At 33.4% G+C, this 27157-nt stretch overlaps 3 protein-coding genes across 4 annotated transcripts in view; 2 read left to right on the top strand and 1 right to left on the bottom strand.

The window, feature by feature from the left end:
• The window catches only part of LOC126738997 (cystathionine beta-synthase-like), a 32884-nt gene extending 30805 nt beyond the window's left edge, over positions 1 to 2079 (top strand). The window contains exons 8-10 of the mRNA XM_050444519.1: positions 1423 to 1557; positions 1620 to 1807; positions 1868 to 2079. Of these exons, the coding sequence (XP_050300476.1) occupies positions 1423 to 1557; positions 1620 to 1807; positions 1868 to 1950 (406 nt within the window). The 3' untranslated portion in view covers positions 1951 to 2079. The remainder of the gene's footprint in view (positions 1 to 1422; positions 1558 to 1619; positions 1808 to 1867) is intronic.
• Positions 2080 to 7297: 5218 nt separating this feature from the next.
• LOC126739000 (uncharacterized) lies at positions 7298 to 25713 on the top strand. The gene is made up of 2 exons (XM_050444524.1): positions 7298 to 7529; positions 25018 to 25713. Exon 2 carries the CDS (start codon positions 25028 to 25030, stop codon positions 25565 to 25567), a length of 540 nt encoding a protein of 179 aa, XP_050300481.1. The 5' UTR covers positions 7298 to 7529; positions 25018 to 25027; the 3' UTR covers positions 25568 to 25713.
• On the bottom strand, positions 8944 to 11591 carry LOC126738998 (uncharacterized). Of its 2 annotated transcripts, XM_050444522.1 has the most exons (3): positions 11435 to 11591; positions 11073 to 11260; positions 8944 to 10985 (listed from the first exon to the last, which is right to left on the bottom strand). In XM_050444522.1, exon 3 carries the CDS (start codon positions 10719 to 10721, stop codon positions 9414 to 9416), a length of 1308 nt encoding a protein of 435 aa, XP_050300479.1. In that variant the 5' UTR covers positions 10722 to 10985; positions 11073 to 11260; positions 11435 to 11591; the 3' UTR covers positions 8944 to 9413. The 2 variants fall into 2 exon arrangements, with proteins under 2 accessions (XP_050300479.1, XP_050300478.1); XM_050444521.1 differs by having other exon boundaries at positions 8944 to 11260.
• Positions 25714 to 27157: the final 1444 nt, after the last annotated feature.

The following is a 27157-nucleotide window of genomic DNA, read 5'->3' as shown; positions in this document are numbered from 1 at the left end:
TCGAAGCAATTTTGCCCCTGAATCTTTTTTTTTTCCCTTGTCTCTATAATTTGCTCCTGTTGTACACCTTTAACAGTCGTAGGATCTTCAGCATCTTCTTGGGCATTTTGTCGGTCTTCATTATTTTCCGTGTTAGAAGAACTTGTGCTACTGCTTGAAGAACTTCTGCTACTACTTAATGAGCTGCTCGAACTGCTTCTGGTTGTCAATATAGCGCGAGGAAATCCTAACTGAACTTCTATTATCAGCAGGAAAGAAATTGGAGTCTGCATCACTGTCGTCAACGTCACTCTGCCCACTATGCATTGGTGAAATATAATAACTGGTTTGCTTTTTCTCTGCAGCCTGTATTTGTGACGTAAATGGAATTGGACTTTTTTCTTTGCAGGACGAAACATTTTCTTGATTTAACATTTAACTGATTACTGTATACATTTTCTTTATTCATGTCGTCATCTAGCTGCAATATCGTGTTCTCGTTTTTGGGTGGTAGATGGCCACTAATATTTTCTTGACGCTTTTTTCTTGCTAAGGACTAAAAACCGCCCACGCGTTTAATCGTTTTGTTCATTCATAATTTTCTGAAACAATAGAAAACCTAAATTAATTATGAAAAGTGTATGGACTCAAAAATAAACACCAAAAACCCTTATACATTTTATTTTGATTAAACTATTTATTAATAAAGTGTTTTATATTAAAAAACAAACCGTTTAGTTGAAACTGCAGATAAATTACTTTATTTACCTAAAAACTACTATACCTGGAAAAATAAATCAACAAAACTGATACAACAAATAATGTAAATAGTTATCTATGAAAACAGAACTTACTAAAAGAAAAGCATGATAAGTTTACTTACGTGATAAATCAAAAGTGTTCTAACTTAAAATACGGCAGTAATTTGCCAATCAATTAAATCCGATTGAGTTACCAAAACTGTATTAACTTAAAATAATATTACAAAAACTTTTAAATTAAGCCACCAAAACCGTCGTAAGTCGAAATAATACACTTTTCGCGAATTTAGCCTGAGACACATCTGCTCGCTGTCAGGAATCAGGATACTAACTAAGGATGCTGCAGTTTTCTATACAGGGTCAGGCGCTCTTCCGCTTATTCACACTACAAAAAAATCTGTTTTGTTGGTTTATAGAAATTTAAATGTAGAATTTGGTTACTTAAGTAACTAAAAAATAATATTTTTTGAGTTGATACTGTTTTGATCTAATAGTGCGATATATTTATTATATTATGACCAAAGGAATAACTGGAGTATTCAAACCACCCTCTACCTCAAAAGAATTTTTTTTCAGGATTAAAAGATTTAGATTAATAAACGTGGTAGTATTACTTTGGTAGTACTATCTAATGCTGAAAAAAATATTATTGTTTCTCTAATTCACTGTTTGTTTTAATAAGGTGGTGGAATAAGAAAGTGTCCGACCTAAACTTATCACCGATCCAAAGCGCCACCCCGGCCACCACGTGCGAACGTGCGGTACATTTAATGAAAAAAATCGGCGTGGACCAGATTCCGGTGATCGATGACAAGGGGTAATAAAAACCACATCGACATCCTCAGTGTACACAGTATAACGTCCCTCTTAATTTTTTAGTTGTATGGTCGGTATGGTGACCCTTCAAAAGATCCTCTCCGCCTTAATGTCGAAAACTGTTCAAACTAAAGATCCGTTAGAGGGTCTGATAGGGAGGGTTTTTCCGAAACTGTATACTGACAGCAATCTGGGTCTGGTCGCTTCGGTTTTGGAAAAGGAGAGTTACGTCGTCATTTTGGAATTGAACGGTTCGTTTGGACATTCAGTGTATTTAAGCGAAACTGTTTTTTCATTTTTATTGTTTTCAGAATCGGGTGAAAAACCAGTGGGAATTGCCACCCCCATTGATATTTTGCAGTACACATCGGACAACTCCTCAAAATCTGCCTAAGACAAACGACGGTTTTTTTTTGTTTAGTTTTGCATTTATTTACTTTTAAGGTGTTTGTTTTATTGTTTTTGTCATCTGGTTATTAATGTCTTACTTTGTTTACTCTCAATATACTTACCCTTTTATTCATTTTATGTGTTTTCTTTAAAAGATGTAAACGTTAAAAAAGCTTGCTAATGACGATGTATGTCTTATGTACATTTTCTTTGTGTTGTTACCACGTTGTAAGTGACATGCAGAGTCAACTCACAACCTTCTTTATCTCTAGCCACGAACATCATCACATTGGCAACATAGCGAGTCGATCGACGCCGCCATCTTGGAAACCCCATAACCGGTATGAAGGTTGAATGTGGCGGGGCGGAATAGTCTGCCACCCAAGATGGCCGATTGATTTTGATTGTCTAATTTTTGACGTACATCAAATATGACAATAGTGACGTTAATGACATTTTAACTGTCGTATTTGACGATTGTCTTTTTTAAGTTTTCTTTGGGTGGAAAACAAGCCACGCCTCATGATTATATCTCCCAATTTAAAGTTCTTAATGGACAATAATAGCATTAGCAATCGCAACTGCTAATGAAAAATAGCAGTTTAGCCCATCTCTATCCCGAAGCATAAGCGGTTCGCGGTGTTGCCTTGCGATGTTCGCGGCTAGAGTAAAGATGGCTGTGATAATTTTAGATAACAGTTGAGTTCGTTTACACGAGATACGTTTAATCCTAAATTGAGTAGAATCACTTTTACTTATGGAATCGCATGGAGTTAATATTTCTTAAATTTTATTAATTCAAAGAATATAGAATTTTGCTTTTATTTAAAGAAAATGCAAAAAATCGTTTTACTTATCCACAACGGAGTAGAGTTACCCAAATAAGTAATGTTCCCTTTTAATTATAATTCTCAACTAAATTAATTATAATCTAACAAAAAATTTTATTGTTGATTTTCTTTTCTGTGTTTTATAGGTATATTTCAGTAATTAAATTACTCATTATTGAATAATATAAGAGTTTAGTTTTAATGTATCTTAATATTGTTTTTGACCACTGTATACCATAATGTTTTTAATTTTGTCTATAATTCTTTTTTACTATATTTTTTAAATTTGTAGCGCCCTTAAGAAGGCCTAATATAGGCCGAAACGTTGGCATTAAAAGAATAAAAAGGTTTGAACAGCATGGATTTTAATTGACCCCACATCTAACTTAACCTTTGAAAGTTAATAAAATTAAACCAAATAAGTCAACACGTTCGGGTTAGCAATGAGCTATGTAAACGCATCCATTCACGAAGTGAACTTTCACCAAAATTAGGTTCTTGTTGTGTAGCACCAAACTATTGAATCAATATTATAAATATTTAAATAATTAGACGTAATACATGATAAAATAAAGTCTGCTTAGGTAAAAATGTATGCTTTGAATCAATTTTCTTCGCGTTGTTGCTACGTTGTAACAACTGAGTTCGTTTACATGAGATACTTTTAATCCTTTATTGAGTAAGTTTACACCATCGTTTTTTTTATGAAATATTTATTTATATTATTTTAATAAGCTTTAAAGCGTTCAATCCGTAAAAAAAGAAAAATTGATAAATAACCAAACGAGATTTCTTAATTTTATGAATATTTACACGATAGAATTTTAAAATTTCATATAAATTGGGCTTAAGAGAAAAGATGTAAACAGACTCGTTCACATTCTGAATGCCTTCATTACTAAGTTGCTATATCGAAATCTTCAGAATAAAAAAGCCAAACTTTAGGCTAAATTTGAGTGTCTTTACATTGGCAGCTCTGTTTTTTTAATAAACTCATTAAATGTGAATATCAGATAAATAAACATCTATTTAAGTGGAACTTGCTGATGTAAACAAACTCGCTTTAATAAAAAATCGATTTGTATTCATTTGTATGCAATAACCGATGTAAGCGCACCCAATCACTTATTGAGAATATCTTGTAATATAGCAACAAATTACATAAGCGAGTGCTGTACCATGTTGCTAATATGTAAATGCTACACGAAAAGTTCTGCTCTAAGAATAGAGTTCGTTTACATAGACGATAGTCGATTATTTGACCAACTTAACCTCACTTTTGTCAACAGATTTATATAGCTATTTTATTTATCTATAACGAAGTAGACCTACCCAAATGAGTCAATAAATATGTTCGGGTCACAAATGAGCTGTGTAAATGCATCCATTTTCGAAGTGAGCTTGCCCTAAAATTAGGTTCTTGTCATGTAGCAACAATATGAAAATTGAAATAATTAAGTGTGAACACGATGAAATAAAATCCCTTATTTGTTTCATGTAGAATTTACGCTTTGAATCAAATTTCTTTGTGTTGTTGCTACATTGTAACTGCCATGCAGTGGATATCTGATAATTTCACGTAACAATTAAGTTCATTTACATAAAATACCTTTAATCCTAAATGGATGTACATACATAATCTCTTTTACTCATGAAATAGCAATGTATAGTGTCTTAATAAGCTATAATCAATTGAATCTATAAAGGTGGAGATAAATGACCATCGATACTTTATTAATTCTTAGAGATTTGAATTGCGCTTAAAATGAAAGGTGTAAACAGAGGCGCTCACATTATGAATGTGTCTTTATCATCGAGTTGCTACATCGAATGGTTTAATATTAAAATCCAAACTTAACCTTAAATTTAAGCTGGTTTACATTGGTTGCTTTAAGCAGTATTTAATGATTTATTAAAAATTCAATCAGGCACCTTTTTGTCTCCTATAAGCGAATTAAGGAGCAAGTAGTAAACTAACCCTGAATAATCAATATGCTGCAGCTTCAAATTAGCTGTGTAAACCTATCGCTTTACGTTCTGAACTAGGACAAACTATTTTACATTGGGTTCTCTCTGGATGATTGCTACGTTGTAAATGCCTTGAAAGGTTACGTCATTGACAACTTTACACGTAACAACTGAGTTTGTTTACATCGGATATAATTAATCCAGTTAATTTTAATCAATTAATGTGCTCATAATAGGTTTATATGTATATGTCTAAAACCAAATCGCATTAGGATCTTGTCAAGTAGCAACAAATGACAAAATTTCTATGGGTTAATTGAAATAATGTAATAAGTGATAAAAGCAGATCTTTTATTTATTTAACATAAAACCTATTCTTTAAATAACTTTTCCATCGACTGTTGCTACATCGTCTGCCATAAATTAAAAGATCATGGCTAATTCACATTACAATTGAGTTCGTTTGCACGAGACAAAATAAATCCAGTTAATTTTATTGAGGAGATTCACATAATTGTATCAGATTTTTATATGAGGAGTATTCAAGTTTTCTTATTTATGTAAGAATAATGGCATAAACTTGGATTAGTTATTAGGATTAGTATTGATCTGCCATGTTGCCAAGCAGTGAAAGCTACATAAAAGGCAACATTATAGCTAACAATAGAGCTCAACAATTCATTCAATTTAACCTCACTTTCTTTCAACAGATTTATATAATACTTTTATTTTTCTGCAACGAAGTTCTTGTCTTATAAGTACAAACTATTCTTTACTTATATTATAAAGGATTTGTTGCTAGATACAGACCTAATTTGACTTATTATTGAATGAAATTAATTAGTGTGCATCTTGTTGCTGTTAAAAACATAATTAAGGCAATTTGAATTTTATTAACATTATTTAAAGAAAACCGAGTAAACTCACTCATTCATTAACACACCGGTTGAATGAACTTAGCATTAAGGAATATATGGTTTTTAATATGTAGCAACCGTAATAAGTTAGATAATGACAACCAAGTAAGTACATTTTGATATATTCCCGCGATAAACTAAAAGGGAGTAATAAATAATATTCTTGTAATTCAATCATTTTTTTAAAGGTCTGTAGCTAGGTAGCAAAGGCCCACTAAAAAATATAAGTCAAGTTCACGTAGCTACTGACTACATTTACATCTATTAATTTAATACAGTCGCTTATATAATGAGAATGTTTACATATTTTTATTTTGTTCATCAATGTGTGTGTACTAAAAAGCCGTTTTATTTTTCATGTTAATTTTGCATATAATTTAATTAACAACAAGAGTTTTTGCAACAGGCTGATCTATTCGTCATTTCAACTTCTAATTGGTCAATTTAAACATCATCAATTTAAAAGTTAACTGCGTAAACTTAGCCAACTCTTAACTTAATTAGTCGAAGCATTCTGTGTAAACCTACACACGCCCTTCATAAGTTAGCCTGTGTAGCAACCATAGAAGAATTACCTTTCCTACACAGCAACGAACTATTTAATGTTTAATATTTTCCTTCTATTTAATATAAAAGAAGTATTGGCTAGAAAGGCTAATTCAGGTAGCAGCTGAGTACGTTCGTTACCTACCTGGAGTAACCTGTGTAGTGAGAATGTTTATATATTTTCTTTTGATCGTTAAAATAAATTGTTCAGCTTTATTTATTATAGAGTTAAAAAATTAACTGCGTAAACCTTGATTTATTATGATTCAAGACATACTGTGTAAATCTACACATGTTTTTCATGAAGTTAGCACGAATCGATGCCTATTATGGTCTTTATTTTATAGCAACGATTAAAAAACGGCTTTTTCTACACAATAACGAAATATTTAGTGTTTATTTGTCAGTGTATAATTAAAATATTGTTTTTTGTTGCTATGTAGCAAAGCCTCACAAAATACAGCTCTAGTTTCACGTAGCAGATGGGTTCGTTTACATCTATAGCTTAAATCGATTTATCCAAATAAAAAAAAAACTAAACTAAACGGATTTAAGCTTACGATATGATCGCATTCATTTGCTTATAAACATGACGCCAATTATTGGATACCTAAACATAACCTCATAGATAATAAGGTTTTACTATTTTCTCATTCATACTGTTGTATTTTATTGTTCTGCCAAGGTCTTTCAAAGCGCTCACATTGGACTCTGAACCAGTGATTTCACCAACTTGATTGAAATATTACTATAAGTTATTAATAAGTCCTAGTAAGATATGTGACAATTTTGACATCCGTCAACTGTCACAGCTGTCATAAATATGACTCACCCTTTATTTATTAGAGCGAGGCTTGAAACTGTGCCTGGGGTTTGATTGATGATTATAGGGACTAATTAGTAGCCAATACACCGTCTTTATAACATTCTAGAAGACGTCCGTCCATTAGTTAAATTTAACCCTGTAATAAATACGTTTATAGACGCATCGGAAAGTGTGCATAGTAACCTTCAACGGCGACTCGCGAGTCATATAAGGTATCGTCTTACGAATTCTTCAATGTTAAGCCCGAAGAAATAAGAAATAAAGAATCGAGAAGTGAAGCCGCAGGGGTTTAATTTTAAATCTCGTTTCGTATAGGAGCTAGCGAGCGCGACTTTACTCACTCAGGTTCAGTTTCCTGTGTCTGACGTCTGGTCGCGGTCACTTAACCACCGCAGTACGACGCGAGAATATCAAGTGCAATAAGTCCATTGTGTTACCACTTTTTTTTCCTTTTTTTTTACTTATTCTGTTGCGGTCTTTAGGCGTTTTCTTTTGTGTAAGTTTACTGATATTTTTTTTATTATATATTGGCAATTTTTGTAGACCTATGAATGCCTTTTTCATTTTTTTTTACCCTATAAGAGTTGAGAAATTTATTAATTAAACATTTACATATAACTTCCGAAAAACCCCAATATTAATCTTTTTTGTGATTACTCTATATTTTTGAAATATCTTTGATAAACGTTGTTCACCTTATTTCGATTACCTTATTCTTTATTTCGTTTCCAAACGTTCACTTATCTCCAGGGGTGCTCTCGAGAGAACCGGTATTTAACCATATATAGTCCTGCCACCTAATGGTCATTTTTAGAGGTTATTTTATGCCCTATTAAAAATTGAGCATGCTCATATTCCCTACTCCGACTTTCTTAATTTTGCAACCAACTATTTCGTAATTTAATTTCTTAATATCCCAAATAACTATAGACAAGGAGACCCGCTATTTTACTCTTTAAGTCCATCTACATTTAGGATAATGTCCGGACTGTGAAACTCAAACGTCAGTTTTAAGATAGCCACCCTTCGGCCATTTTGAAAATTTCAACTGTCACGCTTTTGTTTAAAAATAGTTTATCCAAGCCACGCCCAAAAATAGACATGAATAAACGAGTCAGGAGGTAGAAGTAGAAGCAATTTTGTGTCCTCTAAGCTTAAACTATTTAATTTAAACTTTAATTGTAAACTATCACCTAATAACAAGCGGCAAACGGAATTTTTGTTCTTGTCACAGAAGAACTCGTCACCATTTTGTTTGAATTCGTGTAATGACATGTCTTAACATCGTCCATTGTTCTTTTCCAAAATGGCTACCTATCTGTCAATTTGAAGGGAAGGAATTGTCTTTGTCTATAGTACTTTGTGCTATGACGCCTTTAGATCACTAAAACTAAATTTTAACATAAAAAAAAACGTACCCTTTCTTCGTCTGATTTTAATAAGTACGTATCCTATCAATGTATAGAATGGTACTTACTTAATTCAACTTTCAAATATCATCTGTCATCTACTGCAAAACAATAGCGACGTCAAATAACTATAATGAATATAGCAAAATGTCAAAGTTAATTTTAAGATTTGGCGCGAAATTTGAACATAAAATTTTCAAATAACAACACTATAATTGAAGACATGAGTTGATAAAGGTGCTATGTCCACTTTTTCAGATATTGAGTAATTGAAGGAAACGCGTTTTCACTTATATATTTTTTTTAATAAATTTTATAAAAATTACCAATATCTTATTAGATTAGAATCGTTTTGTACTTTTTGATATAATATTTTTTGTTTTTATAGAATTTATACTTTTTTAGTAATTTTAATTTTAATGGACATAGCACCTTAATCAACCAACATTTTATGCAGATGTTGGTATAAACTTGAGTGGAGAAAGGTGTTATGTCACCTATGTTGTATTTAAATTTTTAAAAAATAATAAAAAAAAACTATTAAATAATCTGGAAATTAAATTTTATTTGCAGATTAACAAAAGCAAAGTAAGATACATTAAAAATTTATAAACAAAGACACAGAAACATTTAAATTTAACATGAATTACGTTTTTTCTTAGGGTTTTTCAAACATTCTTCTAAAACAATATCATAATACCATTTATACTCTGCTGGAATAAACTTAAATTGATCTTGTAGATTTGAAATTTTTTCAGAAGTCAAACCACCGCATTTAGGTAACTTTTGTAAAACAACTTGATTACTTTGTACTATCAGTTCTCTTTTTTTTTGTAAGTCAACTTCCATAAATGGGATAAACGGATCTAAACTAGTTTTGTAAAAGTATTTTCCAAAACAACTTACTCTTAGCCACTTCACTTTATCTCGAAAATTTATTTTTTGGTCAAGACTATTAGTGAGTCTTTTGTTTAAATGAAGTTTTGCAGGTAGAGTTTCAAAGCAATAAAAAAATGTTCCATGTTAAGGCATACACTTTGTTTGGTACTCGCAGATCTAATAATTTCCCAATATTGGTCTGGTATATAAATATTCTGATGTTTTCTAAGAACCTTTTCTATTCTTCCAAAGTCTCTGTTAGAGTCAAGGTAACTGTGACCAACTTCGGGAAATTTATGGTCAATGATCTTAAATATTTTATTTAATATTAGGTATTGAAAAAGGTTAATAATGGAGAAGTTTTTGTTTTGTCCCCCACATTGATCTGACCAAATTATTAAATGATCAATTTGGGGATTTTCTTCTTTAAGAAGCAGACAAAATCGTAGCAAACAACTTGCTATTTCATTACTTCCCCTATTGGCAATATCCTCAGTCCATGTAAAAAAATAGGACTTATGACCAGAACTGGTTAAACAGTGGACTCCAAAGTTGTATAGCCACATTTGTCTTAAATAAAAAGATTTTGACGTTGATAGCTTTGGCAAAGGCATCGTTTGTTGAAGATCCATTGTTATGTAACATTTTTCTTTGGACATTTTTACTTCTTCGCGGTCAACTTTCTGCTGCGCAAAAGTAAGTTGAAAATTATTCGAGTGCTCTAAAGAGTTCTCTCCAGCATCGCATAAACTGCAAGTATCACTTTTTGGTACACCAAAAGATAAGTTAAACCTTGTTTCAAATATATGTCTGTAAAAAGAGGCCTTTACGAAATATTTAGTTTCGAGCTTTTTTGTTTGACAATCCTCTATATACAGTTGATGAAGTCGGTTAATATTTAGTAAAGGGGAAAGGTATTTTTTATGTGGGTTTTTAGTCCTAGAATAATGTGATTCTTCTGAAGGAAACTGCTTGATATGATTTTCAATGCAGTTTATTACTTCATCGGATATTTTTTTTGGATTTTTGTGATGCCCTTGCTTATGTGGTGAGGGCATTACCTGGCCAGATTTTAAGTCATTTTGAGCTTTAAAGACTTTTTTTCGTCCAATTCGGTATAAAGAGCAGAAAGCATCTTTACACACTAGTGTATTTTCTTTATCACACGTAATAAAATATTTAAAGCTGTAAGCTTTCGTTTTTATATTTTTACGAGGGCGGTGACGATAAACTTCCTGCATCTTAATACTTTTAAAAATTAAAATATTTTTGGAATTTGTATCTAGCTTATAAAATTTTCTTAGAATTTCTTCTCTGCTTGCAATACTAAATTTCTCAGTACAGTTTATTCTACATTTTTCTTTACACAGAAAATCTCTTTTAATTGTTTTTGCTTCCATCACTTTACCAGTCTTTTGAGAAATATATTCTTTACCTTGTTGTCTTAACTTTGCCGCTTTATTTCGTTTCCAATTATCAGGTTTCCGGACTCTTTTTTTAGTTATTTTTAAAACTGGTTTAACAATTTCTCTTTTACTTATTCCATCGGCAGTAACATGGAATTGCTGGTTATGGTCTTCTATACGTTATTCCCGAGGTATTTCCTCCTGCACTTCGTCAATGACGTCAATCCTATCCGGGGTTTCCCTGCTGCTTGTCGGAACCTTAAAAATATCTTAGTTATTTATTAAATTTATACTTATTTCTAATTTCTATTTTTATTTCTTAATCTTAACATTTTTTAGCTTTACCTTTTTAATTTTTTGGTTATCCGGAAACATTTTACGTTTGACTCTATCAACATCCGGATATTTGTTTATGAGACTCGTCGAATAAGAAATATTTGAGTTATCAGAATCCTCTTCTAAATCTTCTTCACTGGAAGGGGAATATTCGCTGCCTGATATAACACTTTCATCAGTACAATTATCCATATAGTCTAAAAATTTAATTTATGTACATGGGTAGGTATGTATGTAATAATAACTCAAGTAATGTATATTATATATGTATTTTTTTAAATAAAAAATTGAATCGCATCGAGGAAGTAAATTGTTATTAAAAAGAGATCATTAATTCATAAAGGTAGTAAAAAATGTTTTAATATGCTTACCTGCTTTAGAGTTAGCCTTCTTTTGAAGCCCACTAGTGCTTGGCTGCTCCAAAATCACCGCATTGGTATTGACCTCTAAGGAAGTACAAAATACAGTTTCTATCTACAAAAAAATTCTCTATTCGGACTTACCTTTATTTAAAACACATATTTTCTTGTTTTTTACTAATTCTAACATTCTTTTACTTCTCGACCCCAGCTATGTCCTTAAATATGGACATTTTATTTTATGGACATTTATCTAATTAAAAAGGGTACTTAGTCATAGGACATAGTACCTTTATCAATTAAAATAATCCTTATTATTAACAATTTAAGAATCTTGAGTTATTCAGGGGTTGTATTACGACTTAAGGTAACCAAATATACAAATAAGTCATTTTTTGAAAAAAGTGGACATAGCACCTTTATCAACTCATGTCTTCAATTATAAAATATCGATTTAATCTGAATTACATAAATACGCATAGCATTTAAATTACATAACCATTTAAGTTCAAAAAGTACGAAAAATTGTAGTTTTCTTTGGTGTTAATTGGCGATACTTAAACGCCGTTTTACTTTATTTGTGTCCCATTTTAGGGAAAATACTACACTATTCCACCGTTCTATTTTTTAAAGGCACCTACCTACCAATTTGGAACTCTCCTGTTTATCTTACATTAACCTCGTATTCTGCTTTAAATCCTTTGGCACCTACTTTAGGTGGACTATAAACCATCTGGACTATACTAACCATTTTCTGTGCTCTAATCTGTATACTGAGATATATATTCTAATACTTATTTATACCAACGATCCAACCATCATTTATATATCCCACTTTTTTCTCATATATCCCACTTTTTCAGATTTTTTACCTTCTTGCCTTACACAACTTCTTATTTTCTGAGTGCCCCCAGATGGCCGTTATGATCTAAATTGCTATGGCTATTTAAACCACTTTCTGCACCCTTGTCTCTAGTATAGGTATACTCAGCAAAGGGTTATTTTTTAATCATTTTGACATTCATAAGTCCCACTGTTTAGTGAGGTTAGAAGTAGTATTGTTTCAAGAATGCAGTCTGGTCAGGGACAGTCTGGTAAAACTAGTTCTAGATGAAAGAAGGAAGAACAACCTCGTTTCGATTCAATACATACATAAAATACGAACATAAAAATACAGAGCATAGATTAATACTGAAATGGGTATTGACTTGTTAACGCGAAGAAATTCTCTGGCCATCTACTAAAAATGAAGTAATTCGAACTAATTCTTTGACATTTATAAACCGTAACTCTATTGGCAACCTGTTTAACCAATCATATTTGATAGATAGAATAATCGATTGTGGCGCCAAATTTGAATTAAATTAAAAACGGGAAATTCGAATTCTAAGGGTGGAGAAAACTACTAAATGTCACAGCCTATGGGTGAAACAGATTAGCGTTATCAATACTTGAGGAGCGCGCAAGCAAAAGCAAACAGATGCCTGAAATAAGAAACTGAGTTAAAGCGTAAAATGTTTTTATTTGAATTGTAGAATGTTAAAAGATCATTAAGCAACAAAATAAAATTAAAGAGTTCAAATTATATTTTATTTTTAAAAGATTTATTTACATTTTTATTATCCATTTGTTTGGTTTTGATTGGGTTTAACATAATATGTTTGTTTTTGATCAGACTATCGAATGAGATATTTGCTTTTGATTAAACCATTTAATTTTGCTAAGGTTTATTTTATTGTTCTCGCAGGTTCCCAAAGCTGATAGTTAAAATTATTCTTTATAATAAAACAAAAATTAAGCAGACACAACTTTATTTATCTTCAAATATGCACACCAAGATCATCGTCTAAGCAGTTACATTCTGCGGTATCTTCTTCTGAACTTGCCGATACTTCTGGCAGGGTTGCTCCATCATCGGATGTTTGAATCGTTTCTAGCAGAAAAATTTTCACATTCTCTCCATGTTTCACCATAAAGTTGAGTTAGAAGGGAATCCACGTCTTTCTTTTTCGGGCCTGCTACTGCGTGTTGTAAAGGAATCGGATTCATAACATAAGAGCAAGCTTTTTGAGGCGACACTCCTCTTTTTAATAGTGTAGCAGGCGATGTATCTGTGGTACATATGACCATGTACTAAAACAGAAAAACGTTTTCCTTTTTTTCTTTGAGGATCTTTATTCGCTTTAAGTTGCTAATATTGTCTAAATTACGATATATTGCGGAAAGTGCCTTAGTATCTTGTAAAACCCAGTCCTCGCCGAGAGTACCAACAGTTCCAAACATTTCATAAACTTCAAAATACTCCTTCTTGGAAACTATAGTAGTCAATTTCTTCAATTTTTGTTCCACCCTTCCAAACACTCTGTCGGCAGGCAAAAAACTGTGGCCTCGAACTGGAAAATACAAAGTTATATTCTGGACAGAACTTTCACGATTTTTGGACAATCAGGCCATCAGAGCATGAAGCACAATATTGGCTGTTATGAATAACACTTGAGTTGAAACTCCAAGTATGTACTCATGAGCATGAGCATGAAGTGCTGGTTTGTTCTCCGTTTTATATGAATAAAAATAATTCGCTGAGAGGAGTATGTGCTCCGAATACATAAAGTAGATACTCGATATTTCCAAACAAGTCTGCACCTGAAAAAACACCAAATAAACAAGTGCCGCGTTTCGCATATTCGTGTATTAGTATAAATTCAAGTATCAGTGTGCAATGAGTGAAAGTGAAGAAGAAACTGAAGTCTGCGAATCCCAAATGGGATTTGTAAACATGCTACGTGATGTTCCCATACTTTTATCCAAGTCACAAACACCAGCTGTCCGAAAGTCAAAAAGCCAAGCAATAGAACTGATTAACAAACAGTGGAAGCTGAATTTCGGGTCACAAATAACGACAAGTCAAATGTACAAAAAAATTAATAATATGAAATCCAGACTCAAGAAAAAGACTGACATAAACAGGACTGGAAATAAGAAAATTGTGCTGCAGGATTGGGAAAAGATTTTGTTGGAAATCATGGAAGGCAACACAAATCCAGTACTTGCAAAAGTTCCAGGTAAATTAATTAATATCTTCTTCATAACTAACTTTATTTAAATTACCATATATATTAGTGAACCTATCTAAAGTTTGCTATTATTTATTATTTTGTGAAAATTGAATGATTTATAAAGTTATGTTGTTTATAATAATTAATTACCTATTGTTTAACATTTGATCAAGTATTTTAGACAGACATTTTTGTAGCTTAGAAACAAAAAAAAGTTACAATATTATTTACGAAACTTTATCACTTGTCCATTTTTTAATATAGAAACTGTATGAATATTTACTTAATTTTTCATTTTAGGAGCATTATCCGTCGGCATACAACAAACAGAGACGAAAATCGGCCATGAAGATACAATCCCTAGGCAATCAACTTCTGCTTCTGAAACGAGTGCAGCAAATGATGATGCTATTAGTACAGTACAAGATGCACCTAAAAAAAAGAAACATAATAAAGGTAGTCCTCTCGAAGAATATGAAACAAACGTTACTAAACAACTCTCGAATAACGAACTACAAAGACTAGTTTTACTGAAACAACTGAGAGTTTTAGAAATGAAAGAGGAAAAACTCAAGAGACAGCTAAACAGAGATGTTGATGAACAATCTAATTCAAGCAATAATAATATCATTCAAGCTGACAATGGACAAGCATATTTCAAATTATAATGTGTCAATACTTTTTAGAATCACTTACGAAATAAAGAATTCTAACATGTGACAAAAACATTTTTCTAAAGTGTTAATAATAAAAATGATAAATAAGTTCTTTCCACGCTTTACTTACTTCAAGCGAGAGCAAGAATGACATCTGCTAACTCAGATCGCCTCCGTTGCCCGCTTCTTCTAATATTATTATTATCCAACTCCTCTTCTGCCGGATACGCAAGTGGGATATCCTCTAATGGGAGCTCCATAGGATCTAGCTCATCTTTTAAATATTTTGCTACATTGTGTAATATACAACAGCATATGACAAATTTTGGAACTTTTTCTATAGATACCCGCACTTTATATTGTAGCATCGGAAATCGTTGTTTTAGTTGACCAAAACATCTTTCAATTATTACACGTTCCTTTGTAAATAAATTATTATAAGCACGTTCTTGTGGTGTATTAGGATTTCTAAAAGGTACCATTAGCCACGGTGCTATACCATATCCTTCATCTCCTAAGAGTAGTGCTTGCGACCTATGAAAATCATTCCTCGCAATATTTGAAATTTCTGAATTGCTCCAAATCCGTGAATCGTGAACAGATCCTGGCCATGAAGCGTCTACACTTGTAAACCACTCATCTGAATTACATGTGGCTTGGACATTAATGCTGTGATATCCTTTGCGATTAATGTATTCATCGCTATGAATAGGTGGCTTTTTTATTTGTATGTGGGTACAGTCTATCACGCCCAATGCACAAGGAAAAGAATAATTGGATTGCCACTTTTGTTTCGCCTCTATTATGTCGGCAGCAGTGTGAGGAAATTTTATCCACAGACCACATTTTTCTATTAGCTTCTCAGTAACTTCCGTCACTACTTTTAAGACAGAACTTTGATGAACACCAACATCTTCTCCTACTCCTGATTGGAAACCCGGATCACCGACGTATCTCAAAAATATTTTCATTTTATCAATGTTATTTATAGCACCACCTCTTCTTTCTCCAGATTCTGTACCCAAAAAGTGATTTGATATCCACTCTACATGTTCTCTAGTAAATCGATATAACACTTTAAAATCACGATCACAGGTACGCCTTCTAGGTTTGTAATATTTTTTAGAACGCAAATTAAGAATGAACTCAGGCATAGTTCTGCCGTAGACAAACTGAAGTCTGCTATATATCAGACTCCAAAATTGTGGAGTACATTCTCCTTCCGAGGAGCATCAACAAATTCTTATTTATAGGAAAACTGAGAATGAACTCACAGCAAATTATACATAAGAGTACCTACTCAAGTGGAGCATCTGCTCCCTATTTTTATTCATATGACATGGAGTATTTGCTCCAAATTCATGAGTAGATACTAAATGCTCATTTTTATTCATACGACCCATTGTTTTTGTTCTGTCCTGCGCATCCGTCACAAAACAATCTAACGTTTTTTTTTACCACAAATTCGAATATTTTTTTCAAGAAAGTCTAATAAGGCTGTAGATATTTCAAGTGATCCCCTACCAGCCTAATCTTCGGTCCATGTATAACAAAATGGTTCTTTAGAGGATTGGTCAACAACACAGAAACAGTAAAAACTAATTTGATGAGAATAAAACGCTTGCTGGATCGGTGTCATTGGTAAGGGCTGTACTTGTTCACTTGTTGTAAATCAAAACAATACGTTATCGTATCCTCGTTATCATCTTTACGTAGCAGAGAATAGAATGCAGCTGCTCTCATTTTATGCACTTTTTTCTCCAGCTGCAATTTATTTTTGTTTGCAACATCTTTTTCACTTTTTATTTGCAGTGATAGCCTCCTGCAGTATGTACAAACATCGCAAGCAGGCGATTTAAAACCAATGTTAAATTGTGAAAAAATTCTCTGAAAGATTGTCCTAGACACCTGAAATTCAGGAGCAATAGATGCGTTATAGATTGTACGCAGCTTATTTTGCGTCAGTTCACTATGCAAATAAATTCGTACAGGCTTTTTTCTATTATAATGTGATTCGCTACCTTTTATATTTCCTATAAACTCTTGCACTTTTTCCTTTTTTTTAAATGATTTATGGCCAACACGATCACCTCCTCTCCTTTCTGTAATGCACTCTCTAGATTTCATAATTTGCAACGGTTTTTTAATCTATTATTTTTTAAACAAGTCAAATGCATAAATAATTTTTTACACACAGTAACAGTTTTTCCTGTCTGCGTTGGCACACAATATTTAACGTTAAACGAGTGAGGTTTAACTCGACAATTTTCTTGATGTCGCTAAATTTGAACGAAAAAAAATCTTTATATCGATAAAATGACCTGCCTGGCAATAAAACATAAATACTATCCCTAAAAGTAGTAGTTAACGGTACATTATTTCCATTTTTTCATCGAATCGTTCACGATAAATAAATTAAAAAAAAAAAAAAAAGATTATCTTATACGCGGATTCTGAGAGAAGGTATGTGGGACGAGATTTGCATTCTCTGGCCGCGCGTTTAATCTCCCAACCTAATCGGTCATTTTTCATGCCGTATAATAAATAATCGGTTATTTATTGTTAATTACTTTTTAGATATTTTTAATGGGGCGTGTACGCTTCCTCGAGAAGATTACAACAAAGCAGTTAAATCATAATATACAGCTCCAATCAAAACTTGAATCAGTATACAGGATGATTGAGACATTTCATATTCGGGGACATATACATAAAACAAAAAAATCGAAAAGCGTTTTAAAATAACCGGCACGTACCTACTATATCCGTCCCGGTTATAATGTTAAACATCACACGTCATAAAATATCTGAAATCGAGTGTTTTAATGGCGTTTCAAGTGCCTTAATCATCCCATAAGTCGCATTTTTTCTTAATTATACGCGTTCCCGAGAAATGGCTGCACGAGGCGAGTGAGTGTATTGACCGACTGCCGGGGTCATAAAATCGCTTACATTAACATTGGAATAGCTGAGCGTTTGACAGGTCTTTATGCTCACCAAATGTTATCTTTTATAAGATAATTAGACTAAGATTTATGCACGTATTTATGTCTTTAATGAGTCTTTAAGATAAGTCGAATTGACTCACTGGAGAGGCAAATTGATGTTGTTTTAGTTAGTTGCACTTGTACTTATTGCGTTTAGATTAGGACTGTTTGTTTTGTTTAAACAAAATAAAATATTTATTGTTAGCTTTATACGTTTTATTACTTAACATAAACTGCGTTGTTCTACTCAGAGTAGTGCCATTCTGTCTATCATGTTATTTGTCATAAATTACAAGGGGCCAAATTATAAAATTAACTAATTACTACAGTTCTTCTCTTTGTTTTAAAGTGTCTTCCTTGTCTATGGTTCCACGCTCATCATACATCGTCTCGTTTCACCCTAAATCAAGTCCTTCTCCTCCTCCGCTCTTCTGCTCCTCATTAACCCCTCAGACTTTATTAAATTTGTCTGGGCCTAAATTCTTGAGAGGGCGTATTATATTACTTCCAGTTATTTCTATTTGATTTTAATAAATGTACAACATCTTGTCAGGATGTATTACAATAATAAACTTGTAAACAGTAGCAAAACGATAAATGTACTTACAGTAACTTGTAAAATGAAACGTGTAAAATTCAGAATGATAGATGTATTGCTTACGTCAGGATTTGAGACCATTTATATGAGATGATAGGATACTACATACCTAAAAAGTAAAAGGTATCTGTGAGCAAATATTTTACCCTAGTTATTGTGATTGTTAAATAGAATTAAAATACGTAGACACAAGGCCATTTCAGGTTTATAGCACCTGTAGGGGAGCGGGGGGGAATTGGAGCCACTTAATGCATTATTGTCAATAGAAATATAAAAAAAAAACTTTCAAGTTCTTTCAAACATACCAGCGTTTAAAAGGATTTTTTAACGTTACATTTTAATAACAGTTGTGGAAAAAATGAATTTATTTCTTTTTATAAAAAAACTTTTTAAAAAAGTGCGTTTGGCTCTCATTTCCCACAACGATTGGGTAATGGGAGCCAGATTTATTATTGTAGTTTTTAAGATCTTTTTAATAAGTATTAAGCTAGTTCTCATAAAAAATGGACTTTATTTGAAAATGTAACAAACGTATAACATAAATTCTTAAGCAAAAATACCTACATGCTAAAATATAACTACCGTCGTAAATAAAAATCACAAATATAGCCAGCCCTCTGCCAGAGAAAAACAAACCACCGAGAAGCGACAAAACCCGCATTTACCGTTGATTTTCTGGGGTCCAATTTTGGTGCCCTTGAGCGGGCTTAAATGACTAGCGCTACATATAAAGTAACGGAGAAAAATCGTTTTGGCAATTTAATAATTCCGTACACGGAGAGAAATACGACAATTAATAGATTAAAAATTTTATTGGGAATTTGAAATGAAAACTATTATATTATTTTACTGTTGGTATAGTGAAGTTACCTAAACTATACCGGGTGACACAGGAAAAAGGGAACACGCAACAACTTTTTTATTTTTCAAGATAAACAAATGTATGAAAAAATATACTGGGTGCATTTAAAATAAGAAAGTTCTTGTCATTTCCGGTTCAACCGGAAGTGATAAAAAAACAATTGAATACGTCAAAATATGCCTTTATAACCATTCTATTAACATACCAAATTTCATTTGTTTATCTTGAAAAATAAAAAAGTTATTGCGTGTTCCCTTTTTCCTGTGTCACCCGGTATAGTGCCAACTATAAAAATTACCATTTAGGATAAATAATGAAAAAACAAAAAATCTTCTAAAAAAACTTTCATTTTTTGAGGAAATAATATTGGCTCATTGTATAATGAAACACAAAAATACATTGGCAATAATTAAATTAAACCTAGGTACATTTATACATTCCGCAAAATTTTTAGTTTTCAAACATTTTTATCTTTATTTGTTTTTAAGACCCTATTATTATATTTAATGGTGTAAAATATTTTCAATATTTTCAACCATAAAAAATTTTAAGATAAAGGTTTTTGGAAAATGTGCACAAGGGTATTCATAATTAATAGTTTTCATTATGTTAAATAAATTGTTAGTTATTCCCTGGTTTATGCACATTTTCTCAAAATTACAATTGAATATTTCCTTTAATTTAAATATATATTATGAAATAAACCCTTCTGGCGGAGATTGTAAGCCACCAAAATTACATATAAGCCTTAAAATGAAGAAATAATCTATTTATATCAATTTCATCACACATTTTGCCGAAATTGGTGCAGGTATCACAGTTAATATGAACTTCAAGTGCTCTTTTCATAATATAGCCACAAACATACCGAAAGGCATTTTCTGTGGGAATATGGTCGGCCTTATAACCAGAGAAAAACAAACCACGTGTGGTGGTTTTTTTGGTGGTTCAGGTGGTTTGTTTTTCTCTGATATTACCGGACTAACCGACGGCTGGCAGGGGACCGGCAATAAGACAGGTATACCAAATAAGCTCGCACATGCGTAAGAAAAATCGGTCCCGGCTTTGTCCCTTCTCGGTGGTTTGTTTTTCTCTGCCTCTGCATTTTCTTCGCCTGAACATTTAAGGTAGGATGTTTTACTTTCCAACACTGCGACATGCGATATGCGACATGCGACATGCGACGTGCATTGAACTGTCGCGACGCAGATTGCGGGTTTACGACCAACTGTTTTCTTACTATGCGACATTTCAGTTCAGCGCAAATCGTTTGAGGCAGTACAGTTTATCAAGATGAACGCTATTCGTCGTAAAATTGCTGCGATTCTTTTGCTTTACGACGAAGAAGAACAAAATTTAGCTCTATTACTTCACGCTCCTGAACCTTTCCAGAAACATTCTAACATATACAAGATTCGTGACAAAGAGGGAACTTACAACATTTTTATTGAACGCTACTTAAGCGATAGTGAGACGCGATTCAAGGCCTTTTTCAGAGTATCACGTGGTTTGTACTATTATATCTTGAGTGCAATTCAAGAGGATATAACGACAATGCCTTCATATCGCTGTCCTAAACCAATAAGACCTGAAGTAAAGGACTGGAAAAACACGGACACAATCTACTAAACGTCGTCGAAGTCATCATCTATGATTTGTGACATGGCAGAAAAAAAAACAAATAATTTAACCGCAAAAAATACCAAATAGACCGATGCCGGGGATGCTACAAAAGTACTAGCTGCGCTGTCACTGTCGTTCAGAAATTATTTTATTTTTCTCGTCGACGTACTGCGACGACATCTGCGATGCCGCCGTATCGGTGCCGCAAGTCGATAGGTTAAACAACACACTAATTTGACTAGTGCCAGATTAAATGTACGGCACACCGCAGTGTCGCATGTCGTTATCGCATGTCGCAGTGTTGGAAAGTAAAACATCCTACCTCCAGAGTGTGCCTAACTGCCACAATTCGTACAACGGTACCACAGTTCATTATTTTTTCCAACGTCGTCACAAATAATGCATCTAACATGAGCGGCGCTGTCGCTAAGATCATCGCACTCGTCGTCGTCACAAATATCTTTTTCACTTATCTCTTCGTCTTCTGAAGATGACGATTCTTCAGCAACTTTTGTTGTGCCTTTTTTGTAAACAACTTTTTCTTTTGTATATTTAATATATTTATTAACTGGTTTTGACTCCGTTTTGGACACATATTTGCTAATAACTGTTTTCTTCAAAGGTTCTTCAACTTCTGATGACCACAATTCGTGCTTCTACTTGTCGTTTAGCACTTTCTATTTTGCTGTTCATTTTAGTTTTGTTTATGTTCTCTGTTTTCATGCCTTTACATGTTCTTTTTTTTCATCACGTTCTTGTTTCTTTCGCTTTTTTTATTCAAAAAATATCTTCATAGGTGTCTAGGTAAAAATTTCGGAATGCTGTTTTCGTGTTAGTCTTAAGTTCTTGCTTCTATTATCGTCTTTTTGAGGCAATGGGGATATTATATAAAGGAGATCAGAGATGAACGAGGTATTAATGGACTGATCAGATTCATCTTGCCATGTCGAACAACCTGGTACGGGATTGCATGATCGACTACTTTCATCTTTTGTTGGTGTTTTATGAATCACAGGAGACCGTGTCTGATTTTGGGCATTGTCTTTGCTGTTTGCTTCTGTTATTTTAGAGCTACTTACCGGTGATCCCGTTGTCTTCTCATTAGTATCCACGCAAGCTGGTGGCACACAATTATAGACAAAATCAGCATCAGTGAAAATATCTGGCTGGTATGGAAAAATACCTGTGCATCTGAACCCATCTGGAGGCCCATCCTTAGCAAGTAGTGGAGAAAATCGTCTTCTGGAGAATATTAAAAATGGGGGCACAAACGATCCGGCAGCGCTCATGCTCTCATGCAACAATTTACAGTAATGTTTTTGCCACGCTCCTAACTAGTTACCGAACCTACCCTTTTTTGACCTTTTCTAGCCAATATAGTTCCAGGTTCTTGAACCGTCGTTATTCCCATTTCATCCATATTTAAAATATTGGACTTCTTGAAATTCTGTTTAGACAAAACCGTGTGAAGATTGTCGAAAAAGCGAGTTACCTCGTCCTTGTTAAAACCCTTGATGCGGTTTAAACTCGTGGCCTCAGGTTTACGAATGCTGATCGTGGAATTCCGTCTTAAGAATCCATCTAGCCAGTCTCTTCCAGCTAACTGCTTATGTTTATTAAAGGGGTGATTAATTCTTAAATTTTCGGCACATCTGTAAGCTAAGCGACAAAATTGCCACCTAGTTGGCCCACAACATATTTGCAAGGGTAACTAAATGTTGTGCAATTTCCGTTTCTTGCTGAAGGGTAAAGATGGGGTGTCTACCAAGTTTTCCTGAACTTTGCAGTTGTCCTTTTTTCAATCGTTTCTGCAATGTTTGGTATGGAATTCCACAACGCACGGCTTCTTTTCTGACAGCTAATCCTTCGTCGACCAATTGCGCCGCTTTTCGTAGGTCTTCCAGGGTCCAAGCCGCCTTCTCAGTTTTCATTTTCTAATTTCGAGGCATTTCCTACAATAAATTTTTAATATAAAAAAAATTGGGGTAATTATATAGATAGATTGCATAGATAAATAGTTTATAGGGGTTAACTGATTTAGATGTAACCGTTCAAAGTAGTTTGAAAGCATCAAGGTTAAATGTTAGCTGCGTTCCAAGATTACATTACGCACATCATGGCATAAATCACGAGGTGGCTCCCATTACCCGCTGGCTCCTATTCCCCCCCGCTCCCCTACACAATACCATAAAACTATCAATAAGACTAACATCCTTCAAATTATAGAATACAACACTCTGGGTTGCACTAGTGCCACACATCACAGGACACAAATATATAGAGAAGTGGTGGTTCCATACAAACTGATAGAAATTCTTCTGACAAATCAGCTAGCGTCACAGTATAAACGATCTCATTGAGATCGTTTATTCTGTGCTAGCGTCCTCTCGCTTGGCAACGGAAACTGTTGTAACTAACTTGACAGTTTGACGTGCCTAATTGGACCAATCAAAACGGTAGAAAGGCGTGACCAAATTAAGGCGGGAAATCAAATTTCATTTAATCTGACAATCTTATCATTTAATCCTAATATTTAAAGCGAAAGCCTAATCAAAAAGGTTACTCATGGAGAAATGGGCCTTTTTGATTAGGTGTTAGCATCAGATATTGATCTGAACAAAAATAAAACTTTTCAGCCTTATTTTACATATCTAAATGAGTTAATTTACTGCAATAATCTACGAGAGTGCACTAACAATAGTGTACGACATATCACCAATTGGATAAATGGAAATAAAACAATGTTTTTCTTTAATACATTTATTATTTAATTTTCCTGAAAAAAAATTACTCAATAACAATAATTTAATATAATGGACATTATAAAAATTAGAATTAATCTAAAAATGTTTGAAAGTATTTTGTTAGCACTGAACTACCCTAATTTTAAACAGATTAGAAAAGGTTGTCAAAATTTTTGGGCTATTTTCTCATTGTACATAATAATTAAGATAAAAATTAAATACTTGAAAGGTGAAACTTCTTCATTGAAATCAACTGAATTTGATTTTATTAGACTGAAGATTGACAATACCAAAACATAATAGTAATAAATAAAATCAGATTTTCTTACCAGAAACCTGGAATTGCTTGCTGCAAATCAATTAAAACATTACTGCCAATATTCAAAGAGAACTTCTTAGAAAAAAAGTCATGAATTTAAAATAACATCCTTAAAACAATTAGCAAAGTCAATCCACGCTTGCATTCATTAAAATAAAAAACAAACTCAAATGGCATGACAATGACAACTGTCTGTCAGCTCCCTGTCAATTTTGCCAAGCAAGATGGCCGACATACGATTCCGATTTTCACCATACAAGCTTCATCCATGTGGTGAAGACTATCACTTTTGTAATTTGACAGGAACACTAGAGAAAAGTTACGGGAGAATAAGTGGGCACTGCTGCGCGACTGTTTTCGAGTATTGAACTGAATTCTAAAAAGGATCATATCAGAAATATCCCTTAAAAGAATCCTGGTGTAAACATCTGTCATGGCCTATGTTTTTGAGTACTTGTAAATACCAACATTCCCACTCATTACAATTTTCTTTGAAGTGACCTTTTTTTTACCCGCATAAGTACTAGTAAGTGCTATTTCTGTTTATTTTGTTTAATCCGAAAACCTCTTAAAACCATAAAATTTAAAGATTCTCACAGATCGTCCTTATCTTTACATGTCAGCCCTTAACGTTATCCCCTACCCGGTTATCGTTGCCTTTTTTATTAATTTTTGACGATGGACAAAAACCAGATAAAATATAATAAGTAAAATCAACTCACTCACTTAAAAATTGAACATTTTTTTCAGAGTTTTCAAGATGACTCACGTATTCGTAGGCTTCCACGATCAACGTAACAGCAGCCGGGTACTCAAACCGCCAGGCGGCGGCACCTCCAACATCTTCGGGGGTGACATCGTGCCCGACGTCATCCCTCATTCGCCCCGTAAAGATGTCAAACATCGCGAGAGTAGCATCCAGGAGGTCTTGAAAACCGAATCGGTCTCCACCATTAAAAGTGAGGAGACGACTACCACTTCTAACGTGGTGAGGCAGGAGGAGCAGAAGGAGGAGCAGACGGTAGCTCCTCCCCCAGACGTTATCTCTTGTAAAATCGAACAGATGACGATCGAGAAGAAGACCTCGTCCAAAAGTGAGGTTTCCGAGACCGATTCGGATGGTAACAAGACGGTGGTGGCCAGTGAGGAGGAGCACCAGCATTCGTGTGTTAAAAAGGGAGGCGCCACCATCGGGAATATTTTGAGTCAGGACGATATCGTGGAGGTGAAGAAGGTTAAGGGAGCCTCGTCGCCTGGACAGAGGGTGCCCCCTGGAGGTTATTCGTCTGGATTGTGGTAGATGTTTTTTAAAGGTTGTAAGCTATGTTTATCTGTCTAGAGCGGTATCTAGCTTAATATAGACGTGATATGTTTTATTCATTTATTAGGTATATATTTATTTACATGCATTTATATTGAATATATTATTCTTATTATGGAATATAATTGGGTTTGTTTTATTGCACGCAAATCCGGTGAATAAGGAGGCCTTGAACCCCAGTAGCGTTTTAAACCGAAATAACCACTGTACGTGACATCTATTAGCGCGAACTTATTATACCTGGACTGCTCATGCAAATGGCCACCATGACCAAAAATAACCGATCCCTGGTGGCCGCCATTTTTATACTGGTTATGTCCTTATAATGTTGGTCACTATGATCATGTTCAGTGTTGCCAACAAAAGATATATTAAATAAAGTTGACCAACGCTGAAGTTTGACATGTGATCTGTCATGAACTCAAATATAAAGAGTCGTGGCTCATGCAGTGTCGTGCACTTTCTTCACTCTTTCATATTATAAATAGAAATTCAAATTTTAAGTATTAACGCAGGTACTTTAATTTTAAATTTATATCCTTAAAATGTGACTTTGAAGAGGATATTCTGGAAAGCTTCTCTCTAAGGAGTATAGTATCCTTTAGGTCCCGAAACTAGTTGACAGTAAATATAAATTTTGAAACATCTATATAATTTTTTTCTATATAAATTAATCTTTATTTAATAATATATAATTTTATTTAAGTAATAAAACTTGTTTTATTTATTTTAATGTATTAGTTATGCATTTGTTATGTAACCCATAAATTTGTAATTACATCGTTTTATGTCGTTCATTGACATTGTTTTAAAATCATATTCTGAATTAAAACATATGTGCCAGAAATTAAGTTGATCAACAGTTGTTCAGCTGTTGCTCAACAATGTTTGCTTAGTCTGTTCCCGCCTTCAGATACAAGTTTATAGAAACAATAAAACACATATTTTAAAGTGCATGCATCTATCCCTTGTAAATTTTAACGACATTCTTAAACAAGTACAAGAAAAATATTAGAACTCATGCAACTATCTATATTCCTAACTAAATGTAACTTTCTATTTCGTTGTTTTAAACATAAACTCCCAAAAAATTCAATTGTTTTGTTTTTCTACAATTGGCACCACTGAAATTTGTCAGAGTGGCCAACATCATGGACAACATTCATGCAAGATGGCGGGTCATTTATTTGTCAATGGATTAGCAGTCCAGTTATATTTATTAGGTTAGCAGGTGATCTTTTTGTGCCAATTCTAAAGTTTGACATCGAAGACTCACGGGCATTACAATAAGCAACGAACCCATATAAATCAATTCTAACTAAAACAGATAATAGAGACTTTTATCACAATGTAACCATGCATTTTCTGTACGTTTTTTATTGTCTTTATTATTTGAACATCTGACTTGAATAATTCATAAAGACCATGAACTTATAAATATACCTGGACTGCCAATTCAATGAAAAGTAAACGACCACTACTAGGGGGTCGCCATTTTGCGTGATTGTGTCCTTTCGATGTTGGTCACTCTGACAAATTTTAGTTGTGCCAACTGTAGGGAAACAAAAT

This window comes from Anthonomus grandis, chromosome 7, assembly GCF_022605725.1.
Source record: "Anthonomus grandis grandis chromosome 7, icAntGran1.3, whole genome shotgun sequence".
Classification (NCBI taxonomy): domain Eukaryota; kingdom Metazoa; phylum Arthropoda; class Insecta; order Coleoptera; family Curculionidae; genus Anthonomus; species Anthonomus grandis.
Note: the sequence above shows the minus strand (reverse complement) of the source record. Positions and strands in the feature narration are given on the sequence as shown.

What these genes read in the sequence shown, in the direction of transcription:
- LOC126738998 (XM_050444521.1), bottom strand. Translation starts at nt 10,721, where the DNA reads ATGGAAGCAAAAACAATTAAAAGAGATTTTCTGTGTAAAGAAAAATGT.
- LOC126739000 (XM_050444524.1), top strand. Translation starts at nt 25,028, where the DNA reads ATGACTCACGTATTCGTAGGCTTCCACGATCAACGTAACAGCAGCCGG.